This window comes from Eretmochelys imbricata, chromosome 17, assembly GCF_965152235.1.
Source record: "Eretmochelys imbricata isolate rEreImb1 chromosome 17, rEreImb1.hap1, whole genome shotgun sequence".
NCBI classification, from domain to species: Eukaryota; Metazoa; Chordata; order Testudines; family Cheloniidae; genus Eretmochelys; species Eretmochelys imbricata.
The window spans coordinates 6,014,189-6,027,694 of NC_135588.1; the positions used below are offsets into that span (position 1 = coordinate 6,014,189).

A 13,506-nucleotide genomic window follows, 5' to 3' on the forward strand; every position below is an offset into this window, starting at 1 on the left:
CAAAACCCACATGAAAAGGTTGGCAGGGCAATAGTACGGCCCCAGCTAAATTCTTCCCTGTGCCACTCTACAGATGAAATGTAACAAAAACAGTAAGAGCAAGAAAAATAATCAAGCAGCACAATTCTGTAGCCCGCGCAAGCTTTAGAGCTGACGTGCTAGTGAATTATGTGCTCTGATAACGAAGCAGCCTTTGCTTAGCTAAGTTTGTGCTATGCACGTTTTATCTCTACATGATACTCACAAATTGTTTTAAAATGAGCTGTTAGAATAAGCGTCCTTTGTTTATTTATTTATTCTTTTACAGTCCAATCCCTTTTACTAGGCAGCAGTTACTGACGTGAAGCCAAAACTTCTGAGGTTCATACAAAACTTTAATTGGTGTTTAATTGTGTGGTTGGTTGGTTGGTTATGCAGCAGAATGATGAGAGAGACAGACTCATTCCTCTAAGGCAGGACGTCCCAGCCTTTAAGGCAGCTGTACTAGTTTAAAAGTTCGGTGGGACCAAACAGTGACCCCGGCATCTATTCAGCTGTGCGGGCCCTATCCCAAAAGGATACGTGTTTGGAAGATGGGGCTTTGGGGACTGGAGCGTATGTATGTTAAAATGGGAGGGGCACAGTTGCAGCAGACCAGTATCTTACTGGTGAGGTAGAAAAGAGGAACCTCGCGTGCCAGTCACACAGGCCTAAAGCAGCAGTCCTGCTACAAGAACTAGTCATCTGGAAACACTGATGCGAGGCCTGGCTGTCCTTTGCACACTCGCTCCCGAGGCTGGACATGCCAAGAAGCTGCATGTGTCTCTCGGCCAGGGACTTCAGACGATGGTTTGGGCTGGACCGGCTCATGAAGTGGCTTCTATGCCACCCTCCCTTCTTAATGACCTTTTTACTCACTAAGAGGCTTGATCTAACCTTCCTTTTCAGGGCAGAGTGTCACCTCAGTGACGCTGCTCGCCTGCTCTTGAGCAAAGATGTCCTCCTTTTCTAACCTCCTGCAGGGACCTGGTGAACAGGAAGTTGTAGTACAATTAGGGAGTGCCGTCACCTCTCACCGCCGCTGAGAAGATGGAATGGAAGCAAGAGACCTGAAGCCTGCAGATGAAGTCTAACCCTGACTGCGTGATGTTCTGGTAGCACCAATTTTTTCTTTGCAGTTTTGCAAGGAACTAATTTGTTCGCCAAAGGCCTGATCCAAAGCCCACTGACGTTAATGGGAGTCTTACACCATTGATTCCAGTGGGGTTAGGATTAGGCCCTACCACCATTAGAGGCTGGTTCACAAGACAGCCCAGTTGCCATTAAACATTTAAATCAGTCTTTGCATTTGGGTAAAATGTTCAAAAGCACCTAAGTGCCATTTTCAAAAGGATTCTCACTAAGATTTAGGAGTCTAAAGTGCCAGATTTTCAAATGTATTTAGACCAGATGGGTACTTAGTGGGGTCTTCAAAAGCACCCATGCGGGAAAAGCACCTAACTCCCATTGATGGGAAAATCTGGACCCACATGCCTTTTGAAAAAATAGGACTTAGACACTTGTGAAAATTTTACACTTAGTCTTTATTGTCCAGAAGACAAACTAATGGTGGATAGATACTTCAAGAACCTTAAAAGAAGATCTTTTAATAATCTTTCCTTATTCTTCTATTTTCCCCTCCTTTGTGACAAATATTTCCCATATCAACATAAAGCATCTTTAAAAATGTTTTCCACGGGTAAATTAATACAAATTTGGTCATGTCAACTATTTCTTTAAGGTTTTTTTTTTATATGGCATTTCCTTTTTGATAGATTCTTGCTTTCAGAAAATACTTTGAAGAGATCAAAGAGTTTTTCAACAGGGTCCCATTTTCCCAGTGAATCCTAACCCTCCAGTCCCTTATTTCTCTTATCACCCACGCCACTCCGCAATGACGCTCTGTATACAAAGTAAGAGCAGTTAGCTTTGAAGTGCTGGATTAGCCCATGCCAGATCCTTGCCTCAGAATAACAAACAATACAGGTTCAACAGGAGTTCTCATCAGTAGTTCATTTTTCAGCCCCAAATTCACTGTCACTAACACAAGCAACATTGAACTCACAGTCTATGGACAGATAGGAGAGATTTATCTGGTGGCAGGACCATGACCCAACGACGAGGGGGTCAGACAGTTAGGGAATTTTTCTAGTTTGGCAAAGGGAGGTTATATTTAAATTTTTCTGGCTAACTCATCTAAGTTTTAAATAAAACATTGTTTCTCACACTCCTGAGAACTTGGTTAACTATGCAGTTGCTTTAATGATCTAGTATCATTTCCTCTTCTTGCCCCATAGCAAATTAAAACGGAGACAAACTTCTTGCAAGAAGATGCTTTACCTCCAGTTTGATTTTCCCCCATGAAAGCTTAAACGCTTCCAGCATTCCTTTATAAAGGTCCAAACCATAATGGAGGATGGATGAGCTAAAATTAGATTAAGTTTTCTGAAGCATAAAGAGCAAAGTACAAAGGTAACTCAAAGAAATTGCACAAGAATGAGGGCAGTTAACAACTCTGTGCTGGTTCCTAATGATTTTAACTGTTCTTCTAAAGAAAGCCAACTTTCTGCTTGGTAGAACTCCATTAGCGTTACACCCTCTGTAGGAGCCATTAGGAGGAGGAAAAATGGATCTGGTCCATAATGTTAACTACTCTGATGGCTTACAGTATTTGATTTAGTTCCTCAACATGGATTGGATCCTCATGGGTCCAGCATGAGAGGATCTGTAGCTTCTGTGCCATTCAAGGCAAAGGCAAACACGCAGTCCAGGTACTGGAGACCGGCCCTGCCAGGGATTATTAACATGAGAATGATCTAAAAGTGAACGGAAAATGCTTTGGAAACATATTTAACTATTAACATCCCAAATCATTAAGAGAAAATAGAAGGGAGACTCAAATATATTAGTCCCTCACTTCCCTGACTTGTTCCAAGTTCAAGAAACTCTATGTTCCCTGCTGGAGTTGTTGACATCTCTAACAACAGAGCCAAAAGCGATTGGATCCTGCTTTCGTTCCCACTGATTTCACTGGGAGCAAGCTCTTACCTACAAAGTATTTGCAGAACCCTGAATTTACGGCTCGGTAGGTCAAAATTCTTTGAATTACTAATTTATTTCCAAGTTCTAAATGGATGGTTCCCGTTCCATACCTGATCTGGTTTGCTTTTTTAAACATAAAGCTTTGGGCTGAACTTTTCAAAAGTGCCTGAAGTGATTCTGGACACACAATTCCCTTTCATTTTAATGGGAACTGGGCATCCATATCTCCTAGCTGAAAATCTTAACAAAAATTCACCAGCTTAATCTAAAGTGTGAATTTAAACCAATTTAGTTAAACTGGTGCAAACCTTAAACCAGGGGTATTTCAGTTTACCTTAAATCGATTGTGAACACGTTTAAGCTAAACTGAAATAAGCCACTCAAACCAAAATCTAAAAAAAAAAAAAAAATCACACAGAGGTTTGCAAGTTTTCCACGTACACAGGGGTGAAAGTTGTTCTGTGCAGTATATTGTAAGAAGGTTCTTAGAGGACCTTAAAACAAATGTCCCTCAATCCACATGCAGTTTTTAAGAGATGTTACAGTAAAGATTGAGGCTGGCTCTGTATCCATTTATACACGGTGTTGTGGTCTGAACCCCACCCCATGGTTACAAACCCATCATAATCATTTGGATGTTCGTCACTGTAGAGAAATTGACATATTAATTTAGAGTTAGGTCTCCACAGGAAGGGGGTCAGATGCTCTGCGGATTGGCATTCCCTGCTGATTAGTAATAAACCTGTCTTAACACTGCCTATGGAGTGATGGTGTGCCCATTCACTTGGGCCATGGAATGGTACCGGGAAGAACTGTAAAGATCAGTGCCTCAGGGGGATAAAAAACCCTAAAATTAGAGGACAGACAGATCTGGAAAAGGGTGAAAGGGGAGAAGAAATCCTGAAACCAATGGGACTACTCACACGAATAAAGACTACTTGAACGAATGAGGGTTTGGAGGGTCAAACCCATTGGAGAATTGAGACAGAAACCGATTTGAGCCACAAAGATAGCTACAACTACAGGACTAGCCTAATTCAGGACAGAGCCTGGGGACAGAAAAGAAAAGAAAAGCAACTTATAATTAAGTTGTACAATTTGCTTTGGGTATAAATTGCTCCCTCATATTAAATTTGTGACTATTACATGCCTTAAATACAAACGAAGAGAGTGTAAGTGCCTTAAGAGATGAGTGTATTAATCTGCAGCACCCTTTAAAAATGTACATACGGTGATACATATTGTAGAGCAAGTGTATATAAGAAAGAGGAACACACACACACTTATTTTCAAGGCAACAATGTTTGGGATTATCTTTCTGTTGGGAAAAGTGCTTTTATCTTTCTGAAAAATTGTATTGTATCAATACATCTGAACATCTAAAGCTATCATTTAGAGTTGAATACCTGGTTTAAATCATTTCACGCACAATAATAGGCCATAATGCTGCAAAAAGAACCACCTTGGCAGATTGCTCCACATCCCCTTTGACTTCCCTGGGTCTCCGTGCAAGTACAGTGTTCCACTTCAGTGCTCCTCTTTGCAGGATCAGGACTGTGGTGAAAGCCATTGAAGGCAGTGGGCTTGTGTGTATGTCAGGGCAGCATTTGACCCACTGCAGTCAAACATACTAATTTTACATTGAATAAAATGCAAATCTTGAATTTTTTACATTAAAAAAAAGGACAATGAATTTTACTTTAAATTTCTGTCATTTCTTTAGGCCTAATCATAAATTTGTACACACCCAAAATGCCTGGGAATTGCAAGTGTGCAAGGAATGCAGGGCAGGCTTCTTAATTGTTGTGTTATGTTTAATGTGTTCCTTTAAGACAATACAAATTACGTAGAAGAACAAACCTTTCATGACAAAAGTTATTGATTTGCATACCCCGCAAAACACGAAACATGAAAAGTTGTGCTATTTTATATACAAAGGAGGCGAATGGTTTTGCACAAAGTTCAGGGAACTTTGCTCACAAACTTTTTATCTTTTGATGATCCTTTTAATATAAAGGAATCTCCTTTCCCCCCCCCTCACAATAAAAGAGTCAAACATTAAAAAGATAGTGAGTGCATTTTAAAGATGTTTACACTTTATAAATCAAGCTTTCTTGGCAACATCATCATTCCTATTTCAGTACTGAGCTCGCTGTGTCCTCCAAGTCTCTCCTACGTCCTAAGAGGGAGTAATAATCCCCCAAAGTAATTCTTAGTCCTGAATTCCTGGTAATTTATAGTTGACTTGGCCTGTGGAGTTATACAGATTGACAACAAATGAAATAAACACACTCCTCTTGAGTTATCGGGGTCTGGATTATAATTAGAGAATGCCTATTTTACACCATCACCCTAGAACAAGATCTCCCTTTGATCTTATTTTTTACCCGCTTTTAAAATAACTGGTCATTAAAGTTAGATTTGCAATTTAGAATTTAAAAAACAGACTCCTTTTTTTCCTTTTGAAATTAAGTAATTAGACATTTAAGTGACCTGATCCTTCAGTTGAGTGCACATGGGTGCATCCCTGGGCCTGCGTAGAACTCCACCTCCCTTCACGCACACACAGTCTGTTGCAGGATCAGGACCATAATTTGTGTCTGCACTCAACTGGCCCTATATTTTTTGCAGACAGACAGAGAGCCTGGTATAAGGCCCCTTTTAAGAGATGATACAGACTCTGATATTGAAAGTAGGGCATTGGGGGAGGGTGGGTGGGTTTATTATCACTATGTATTTAAATGGTTTGGGTGAAGTACGATTTTCAATAAGAATTGAACTGAAGTCTACTCTTGTGCTGCTGGGCGGTTCTGTTTCTAGAAGGTTTTGGACACTGATCAGTTGTGAACTGTGCAACTAAATCAGACTGATCGTCACATGGCTTAACTTCATGTTTAGTTGTTGTAAGACGAGTTATTCTGTGAACCGTTACAGGTATTTTTATTTTCAGCGCTGGTGAGAGCTGTCGGAGTAACAGGCCTAGAGGATACTGATGGCCACTCTTACTGCAGAAGAGTCACACGCACTGGTAGAGGAAGCTCACACACACACGCAATCCCTCCCCCCCCACACACACACACTCACCCCCATCTCCCAACTAACATGCCTCGTCCTTGACATGGAGGGATCACCTTTTGAAGTCAGTGCCTCAATGGGTGCATTATTCTTCGGTGTATTAGACAGAAGTCAAGTAATAAGGCCTATTCAGTCCTTGGCCTCACTGCTGAGAGTTAAAGTTGCCATTTGGGCTGAAGTTCAAGTTCTGTCCACTCAGAACAGAATTTCATGTGGTTTGTTAATGAATCATCAGTCACTACTGACACAGGCCCTGGTTCAGGCTGAGGGCCAAATTCTCTGCTGGCATAAATTGGCAGTGTTCCATTGACTTTGATGGAGTTGCACTGATTTTCCACCAGCAGAGAATTTGGCCTTGGTCTTCTATAAGTGAAAGGCTCCACATCCCTGGGACAATTACCAGAGCCACCCTGTCCCCTCTGAGCAGCTGTGAAGCATGAATATCATTTCACTGGGAGTTTTAAGCACCCAAAGAATGCAAGACTTGGTCCTGGACATATGGATTTGTTTAAACAATCTAAGTTAAGACTGACACAGAGATAACCTACACATTTGGGATGTTTAGTTTCTAGAATTTGGTAAAATTTCTCTCTCCATTTACAGGCCCAGTATTTGCAGTCCTGATCCTTCAGCCGTTTCTAATGCGAGTAGCAACCCCATTGAAATTAATAGAAGTATGAATGTGAATAAAGGCTTCAAGATCCAGCCCTAAGACTTTATATAGCAAATTACAATCCCGGGGGGAGGAGATCTTATCTACATAAGAACTGCAGGACCGAGTCATAGAGCTGACCCACTCTATATGCGTCAGCTTCTTTGAAGTGATTTACGAACCCAATTTCACCTTGTCTCCCTGGTGGGATAGGTTCCGTTACCCCAAGGATAGAGTCTAGTGTATCTTGCAACACTGCCAATAGAGAGAGCGCAGCACTTTTTCTGGGGGGGGGGGGAGGGGGGGGAAGATATGAGGAAGAGTGGGCAACCCTTTAAGTGCTTCGAGAGCAGTAAGGCAGAAAGGCTGCCTACAAGGACGTATTCAGTGCACGTTTCCGGAGGGGCTGAGAGCAGAACACTAGTACCCTGCAGAGCTCTGGAGTCTGGATCTCACAGCCAGATTTAGCCCGAGTGAACCATGGACCTGATCTAGCATTCACTGAAGTCAAGAGAAAGCCTCCCACTGAATTCAGTGGGCTATAGATCAGGCTTCATAGAAGAAACGTTACCACTAGAAAGGCATTTTTCCTGGTGATTTCACACTATTTCCGTTGCTCTTCTTTACATCTTTATGATTCTCTAATGTGCGGTCATATGAAATCACCAGTTGCTACAGAAGGGTGGCACTAAAGAAAATTAAAGGGGTTTTAAAAACATCTTGATGGTAATCCTTCACAAGAACCTGATCCAATTCCCCAGATGTCAAGGGCAACCTTTCCATTGACTTCACAGGGCATCTCACTTTAGTGGAACAGTTTGTTTGAGGGGCTGCAAGGCCCCAGTCTCACATTCACGGCTGTGAGATTCCATTATGACAACACAATGGGAACCACCTTCCTCAAATCCCACTGATTTCACTGAGAGTTGAAAGCACTCCACAGGACTAAGCCCTCTCTCACCATTATGACGATGATGGTAGCAAAAATAAAACAGGAATCGAGCTTACTGACACATGAATAGCATTTCATGCAAAGGAATGGCAGGCAATCTAAAGCAGACCCATACTTACTCACACCTGGCCAATCCCCACACACAGGGCCATCCCTAAGGGGGTGCAGGGCCCAGGGAGGGAAGTGACAGATTCATCTCTTCCAGGACTGACCGTGCTTGCCAATCGCTTCACCCTACGGGGCCAGGAGCAGTGGCCCCAATTCGCCCTACCCAAGGGACGGCTCTGCCCATACACACAAAATGGCAGCTTCAACCCTCCACTCAACCAAGGTTTGATACCAGTGGTTTATAACAAGGTCTCAGTTTGCAAAGGCTTTATTACTTCCACAAGTGTACCACAGAGCATTACTACTATTCTATACAGAGTAGGTAATCTCTTGCTCAGGAAAGAATTACTGTCACGTCTAGAACTGGCATCACTCTGGTCCTGAAGGTCTTAGAAACACGAATAATCAAAAGAAATATTAGCATAGAGAATTAAAACTAACCTAGACTTATCAGAGGACCAGAGTATATAGTCTAAGACAATATACTCGCTTTTCTTAAATTGCGTGCTCACTTCTGACCATATTCAGCAAAGTACCAACATGGGCGCATAACTTTGAGTATGTGAGTAATCCTACAGAAGTCTTAAATCAAGGCCTACTTTCTGAAAATTCAATCATTTGCAATAGGTCTCCCCCCTTAGAAAGATTCTGCTGTGGGCAAATTGTGACATTCAATACAGAATAGAGACTTTAAGGGTGTGAAATGCATTTTCACCAACCTGCCTGCTTTTGTTATTATCATTTCGGTGCCAGCTTCATGAAACTTCTTCCATAGTTCCTTCTCGTGGAGATAGACTTTGATGTTTTCTATTGTCTAAAAAGAATCAAAACAACAAAAACAAAACCACCATCATCAAAAGTATTCTCAATCTAGGATTCCTCCCCTCAGAGCAAAGCTGCGAGCTGATGATCTTTGGAAAGGAAAAGCAAAGCCAGGCGCAGGAGTAGGCCCTAAAGATTTCACTGTCTATTTCCAAAAAGTGAGAGGAACAAACTGAATCCATTTTAATTGCAGAATGCTTCACATCCAGCGAGGATACTGCAGCCAAGTAGATTAAAAAAAACCAAAAACCAAAGACTTCTGAGTACCGGTCTAAGAGTTGTTGATATTATCAAATAGAACTGTATATCAGTAGGTAAAGCTCAACCTTTTCAGATGAGGGACAGGTCAAAACAAAACAAAAAATCCAACCTTTTATCGGTCCGCTCGGTTCAAGGTGAGAAAGATATTTGTCCTCAAAAAATAAAATGAAATGCAGAACCATACTTTGCTATAGGATGTTCCGGCAACGTGGTGGGTGTGTGTGGAAGCAGCACCAAAGGGTAGAATTCTGTCGGAAAATGTTAATCTGTTAAGTGCATATTTTAAATTAGCTGATAAAAAGCCAGCAATTGCCAGGGTGGCAACTCACTTTTAGATGAGCAGAACGCATAACTTTCAGGTCAAAAGGAATCAATTCCTCCTCCCGCGAGTTATTCAGAATAGACAGTTTTAAAATTAGTAGAAACAGTTAAATGGATTGTCCTTTACGCCACCGCTCCACTAGCCTAGTGGCAAGTTATTTAATAGATCGCGATTTTTATAACAAGATCAATAATAAATGACATGATGGCTATACATAATATATTATCCTCCGGCAATGTCCTTGGCTTTCTCATTGCATGCTATGGGCCTCGGCCTGATCCTGCAAATACTTACACAATTAACAATACTCAGGGCTTGTCTATACATGAAAATTAATCCATAACAAAGGAAAGTGTGAACGGAAAACAGATTAATTATTCCAGATTAACTCCATGTGCGGAATCCATTTCCAAAGTGGACTGAGAATTTGGAATAAGGGACTAACTCCACCTGTAGATGCTCTTCTTCCCGAATACAATCAGGAGTTAGCGATTCTGGAATAACTCCCCATGTAGACAAACTCTCATATGATCAGTCCCATGTAAAAACACTTTGGATAATCCAGTTTTATCAGGGGTTAGGTTATTTTTACATTACTCCTACATGGCTTCATTCAGTATTTCCTTGAAAGTAGAGATTACAGAATGACCGATAAAAAAGTGTTTTACAAATATGAATTATCCAAGTAATGAACTGTAAAAGGAGGTTCTAATACAACTAAAGATAAATGCATCCACCAGAAAAAGAATAATATATAATGTAAGAATAGAATAATTGTGTTGCTGAAACATATTTCCAGTATCATATTTATATTCATTTTTATTTCAATTTTTTAAAAGTTAATGTTTTTCTCCTAAACGCTGACTCAAAAAATTATCCCAATATAGTAAAAACCGTGCACTTCAAACCAGCTGCAAACCAAATATTATAACTTTATTTTGTTTTGCCATTGACTTCAGTGGAAGCAGGATCAGGCCCAGAATGCAAGAAAAAATTAAGGTAGGGTATGTGCTATTCAGGTTAGTCAAAGCCTTGTAAACAGCAAGAAAAATTGAAAGTAAAACCGCCTGGACTGGAAAATGTTTTGTCCTGTTCGGTTACAAATAGGGGGACCCAGCCTGCTCCTAATGCAATCAATAGCAAAACCCCCACTGATGTCAGGTGGGGCAGTAGATGAAAACCCTTATTTTTATTATATTATATAGACACACGCACTTTTAGTGGACATAATTTCTCAGCAGGAAACTCCTGTCTGGTGTTTATTCAGCTGCCTATTTAGGAAGTTTGGAAAGCTGTATACCTACATATGTGGACTATATACAAGATAGGGCTGGGTGTTTGTTCCCTGTTTAAGAGAGTTAATGGAAATCTTTTGATAGCCGGTTGAAGTAGCAGGAACTCAACATTAGGTGCCTCGTCCTGCCTCATTTAAGTCAGTGGGAGCTTTCACCCCTTGATTTGGACGGGTGCAGGATCAAGCCCTAGATGTTCATATTCTTCCTTGGAATCCCACGGTTATTTGCTAACCCCGCTAAGCTTCATCCTTGGTGGGTGAAACCTAAAGGCGAGAAACCTAGGATGGAATCAACGGTGCATCTGACACACACTCACTTTTTCAGCTCTTAGCAAACCCACGTCTGTGCTTGGCTCGTGTTGCGAAGGAGACGCCGAGCATCTTGAGAGGTTCAGATTTTTCCTGTTACAAATGAGAGTATTCTCGAACCTATCACTAATTGCCAACATTCCCTTTCTTTTCACGGGCCTATTTTCCCTTTCCAACACCTGGCTGGAGATCAGAGATTGGAAGGAAAACCAGAGGTAAATTGAGCTAAAAAGCCCCGAGGCATAATTACTATTACTTGATGCATTTATGATTATATAGCAAAGGGGTGGGTTGTTTTTTTTTAAATAGCTTAAACATGTAGCTAAAACGACATCGTTTTACATTTCTGCTTCCTCCTCGCCCCCTTGACAGGTTATAATTCTGATATGGGAAAGTTGTCAACACTTTATAAAAAGCACACTAAATACCCCGAGTCAATCAGAAGGCATGATTGAATGCCATCTAATTTACAGTCAGGCCTTTTTGGCAGGAGGAGCTTAATTGTATTTAATTATTGTACAAAAATCTCAAGCCGCATAACGGTTTTGGAGTGGCGTTACAAAAAGGTACCCGGGCACTCAATAATCTGGCATTTGAAATCAGCGTGGTCGTAATTATGTTTCTGTAGCAATGCAGATGGATAAGGGGCACGGGTCAAAAAGGTAGGAGCTAAAGGTAGACAAAAATTAAAGCCCTTCCAAAGGAAACCCTGTTGCTGAAAACTCTGGATAACCGGGGTGGTTCTGATTCGCTCTTGACCTTGAATTTTGATTGCAAATAGCAACTGCAGGCTTGGGTAGATTGTGCAAAGACGGACTCTTCAGAGTGGCCGTCTTTAAACACGTCCTTCCAAGAAAACCAGAGCAGGCGGGGAGAGCTTGCAAGTTAAAAGGGGAGAAAATAATAATATTAAAAAAAAAAAAAGGAGAAAAACATTTTTAAACCCTGCCATCTGTGGCAGAGACAGTAAATTCTGTCTGTTATGGCTTCTTTCACATAAAGCGCGTGTAGAGTACTCGGGTAACAGCCCTAGAAGTTTAGAGCAAAGAATTTCATAAAAACCCTCAATCCCTGGGTGCAAGAAGATATCGGGGGAACAGGGAATTTATTCCCTTGGGGATGACGAGCTGCTCGGGATGCTGGTGCTATCTGCAGATGTTAAGGGAGTGGGAAGGAAGCCCGGCAAGCAGGGGCGGGGTGCAATTCACAGCGCGGACAGACAGGAAGATACCGGTTGTTGTGTAAACGGGGGTGCGTACCTGCTCCGGATCCTGGCCCTGCGGGCTGCTCAGCGGCGTGCTGCTGACTCCTGCCACGCCAAGAACCGGGGAGCCCGCTGCGGATTCTGCATGACCAGCTGTCTGGGCTGCTGGAAACCCTTCTTCCGTTTCAGACAGGCCTTTCTCCTGGAGCATTTCCTTTTCGACAGGGACACACATGGTTAGTGCCAAGCCGGCTTGCGTGGGAGAAAAGCGAACGGGCTCAGTGTAAACAGACGGGGCGGGCAGCGCTGGGTTTCAGCGGACCAGCCCGCATGACCGATGCCTACATTGCTCAAAGACTGTGTTCCCGTCCACTCTGCCTGCAGGATCCGGCCCTTCAAGCACGTGGACACACAGACCGGTCTCACCAGCGTGTATCGGGACCAAGCTCCCGTTGATTTAAACTGGGGGGAAGAGGGGGTTGCCCGAGCACGGAATCGGGCCTACCCCCGACATGCCCTGGCTCAAAGCGCGACTGCAGCGGATTTCCTACCGGCCCTGCAGCCTGTCCCGGCTGGAGCGCTCGGTTCCTCGCAACCCAGCGATCGACCCCGGCCCCAACCTCGCTGTCTGAACGCGCGGCTTTGCTTCGGCTTAACCTGAGCGGCCCTGCCTAGCACGACTCCCGCCTGCGCCCCCCAGCCCCCTTCCTTGCCCGAAACGCTGGGCCCTGGTGCGCCCAGGTGCCAAATTGAAATCGCTGAGAACCCGGGGGCCGAGTCAAGGGCAGCGCTAATTTGCAGCTGGGAAATCACGAGTATCCGCAGCTGGCCCAGGCCAGAGCTTTGGCCCAGTCCCACAAACAGCCCCATCGAGCCGCGGGAGCCCAGAGCGGCCGGTCGCTGCTTTCTACCGCTGGCTCAGCTGTGGTTCTGCTCGGTGACTGCGGAGGGGGCATTTTCTAAACCTGCCCTTTGGTTTCCCACCCCGGGAAAACGTTACTGTTCCCTTTAGCCCAGGTACGACTTGAAGAAACAACCCCCCAGCCCGCAACGCTGAACTCCCCTGTGATTTCCATTGCCACTGGAACGGGTCCCTGGGTTTGAGCCCCATTCTGTTAATTCGTTTCCTGATCTGGATTATAAGGGATCAGGGCCCGGGGTTTCCCAGTCTGGTAACACAGCATAACTCAGCAGAAATCTGGAAGGAATTATATGTCTACGCATGGGCGGGTGACAAAACAGCAGCGCTGGGACGGACTCGTCCACTTCGCCATGAACGAACCGTCCTTGGGATTCAAAAATCAGCTGAGCGGTTGCAAAGCGAGGGGCTCTATAGTCCGCCCCTCGCCCACCTTTGAAATATGGCGGAGTTTTGCCCGAGTAAAGACGGCACAATCGGCCCAGGGCCTACAATGGCAGCTGCGCTCCCGTCTGTTTGTTCTGCTCC

The 13,506-nt window shown here is 43.4% G+C and overlaps 1 protein-coding gene across 1 annotated transcript in view; it reads right to left on the bottom strand.

Moving 5' to 3' along the window:
* Nucleotides 1-12,270, bottom strand: part of TBX4 (T-box transcription factor 4) — a 51,548-nt gene extending 39,278 nt beyond the window's left edge. The window contains exons 1-2 of the mRNA XM_077836660.1: nt 12,115-12,270; nt 8,567-8,661 (exon numbers count right to left, since the gene is read on the bottom strand). Of these exons, the coding sequence (XP_077692786.1) occupies nt 8,567-8,661; nt 12,115-12,270 (251 nt within the window). The remainder of the gene's footprint in view (nt 1-8,566; nt 8,662-12,114) is intronic.
* Between the last annotated feature and the right edge of the window lie 1,236 nt (nt 12,271-13,506).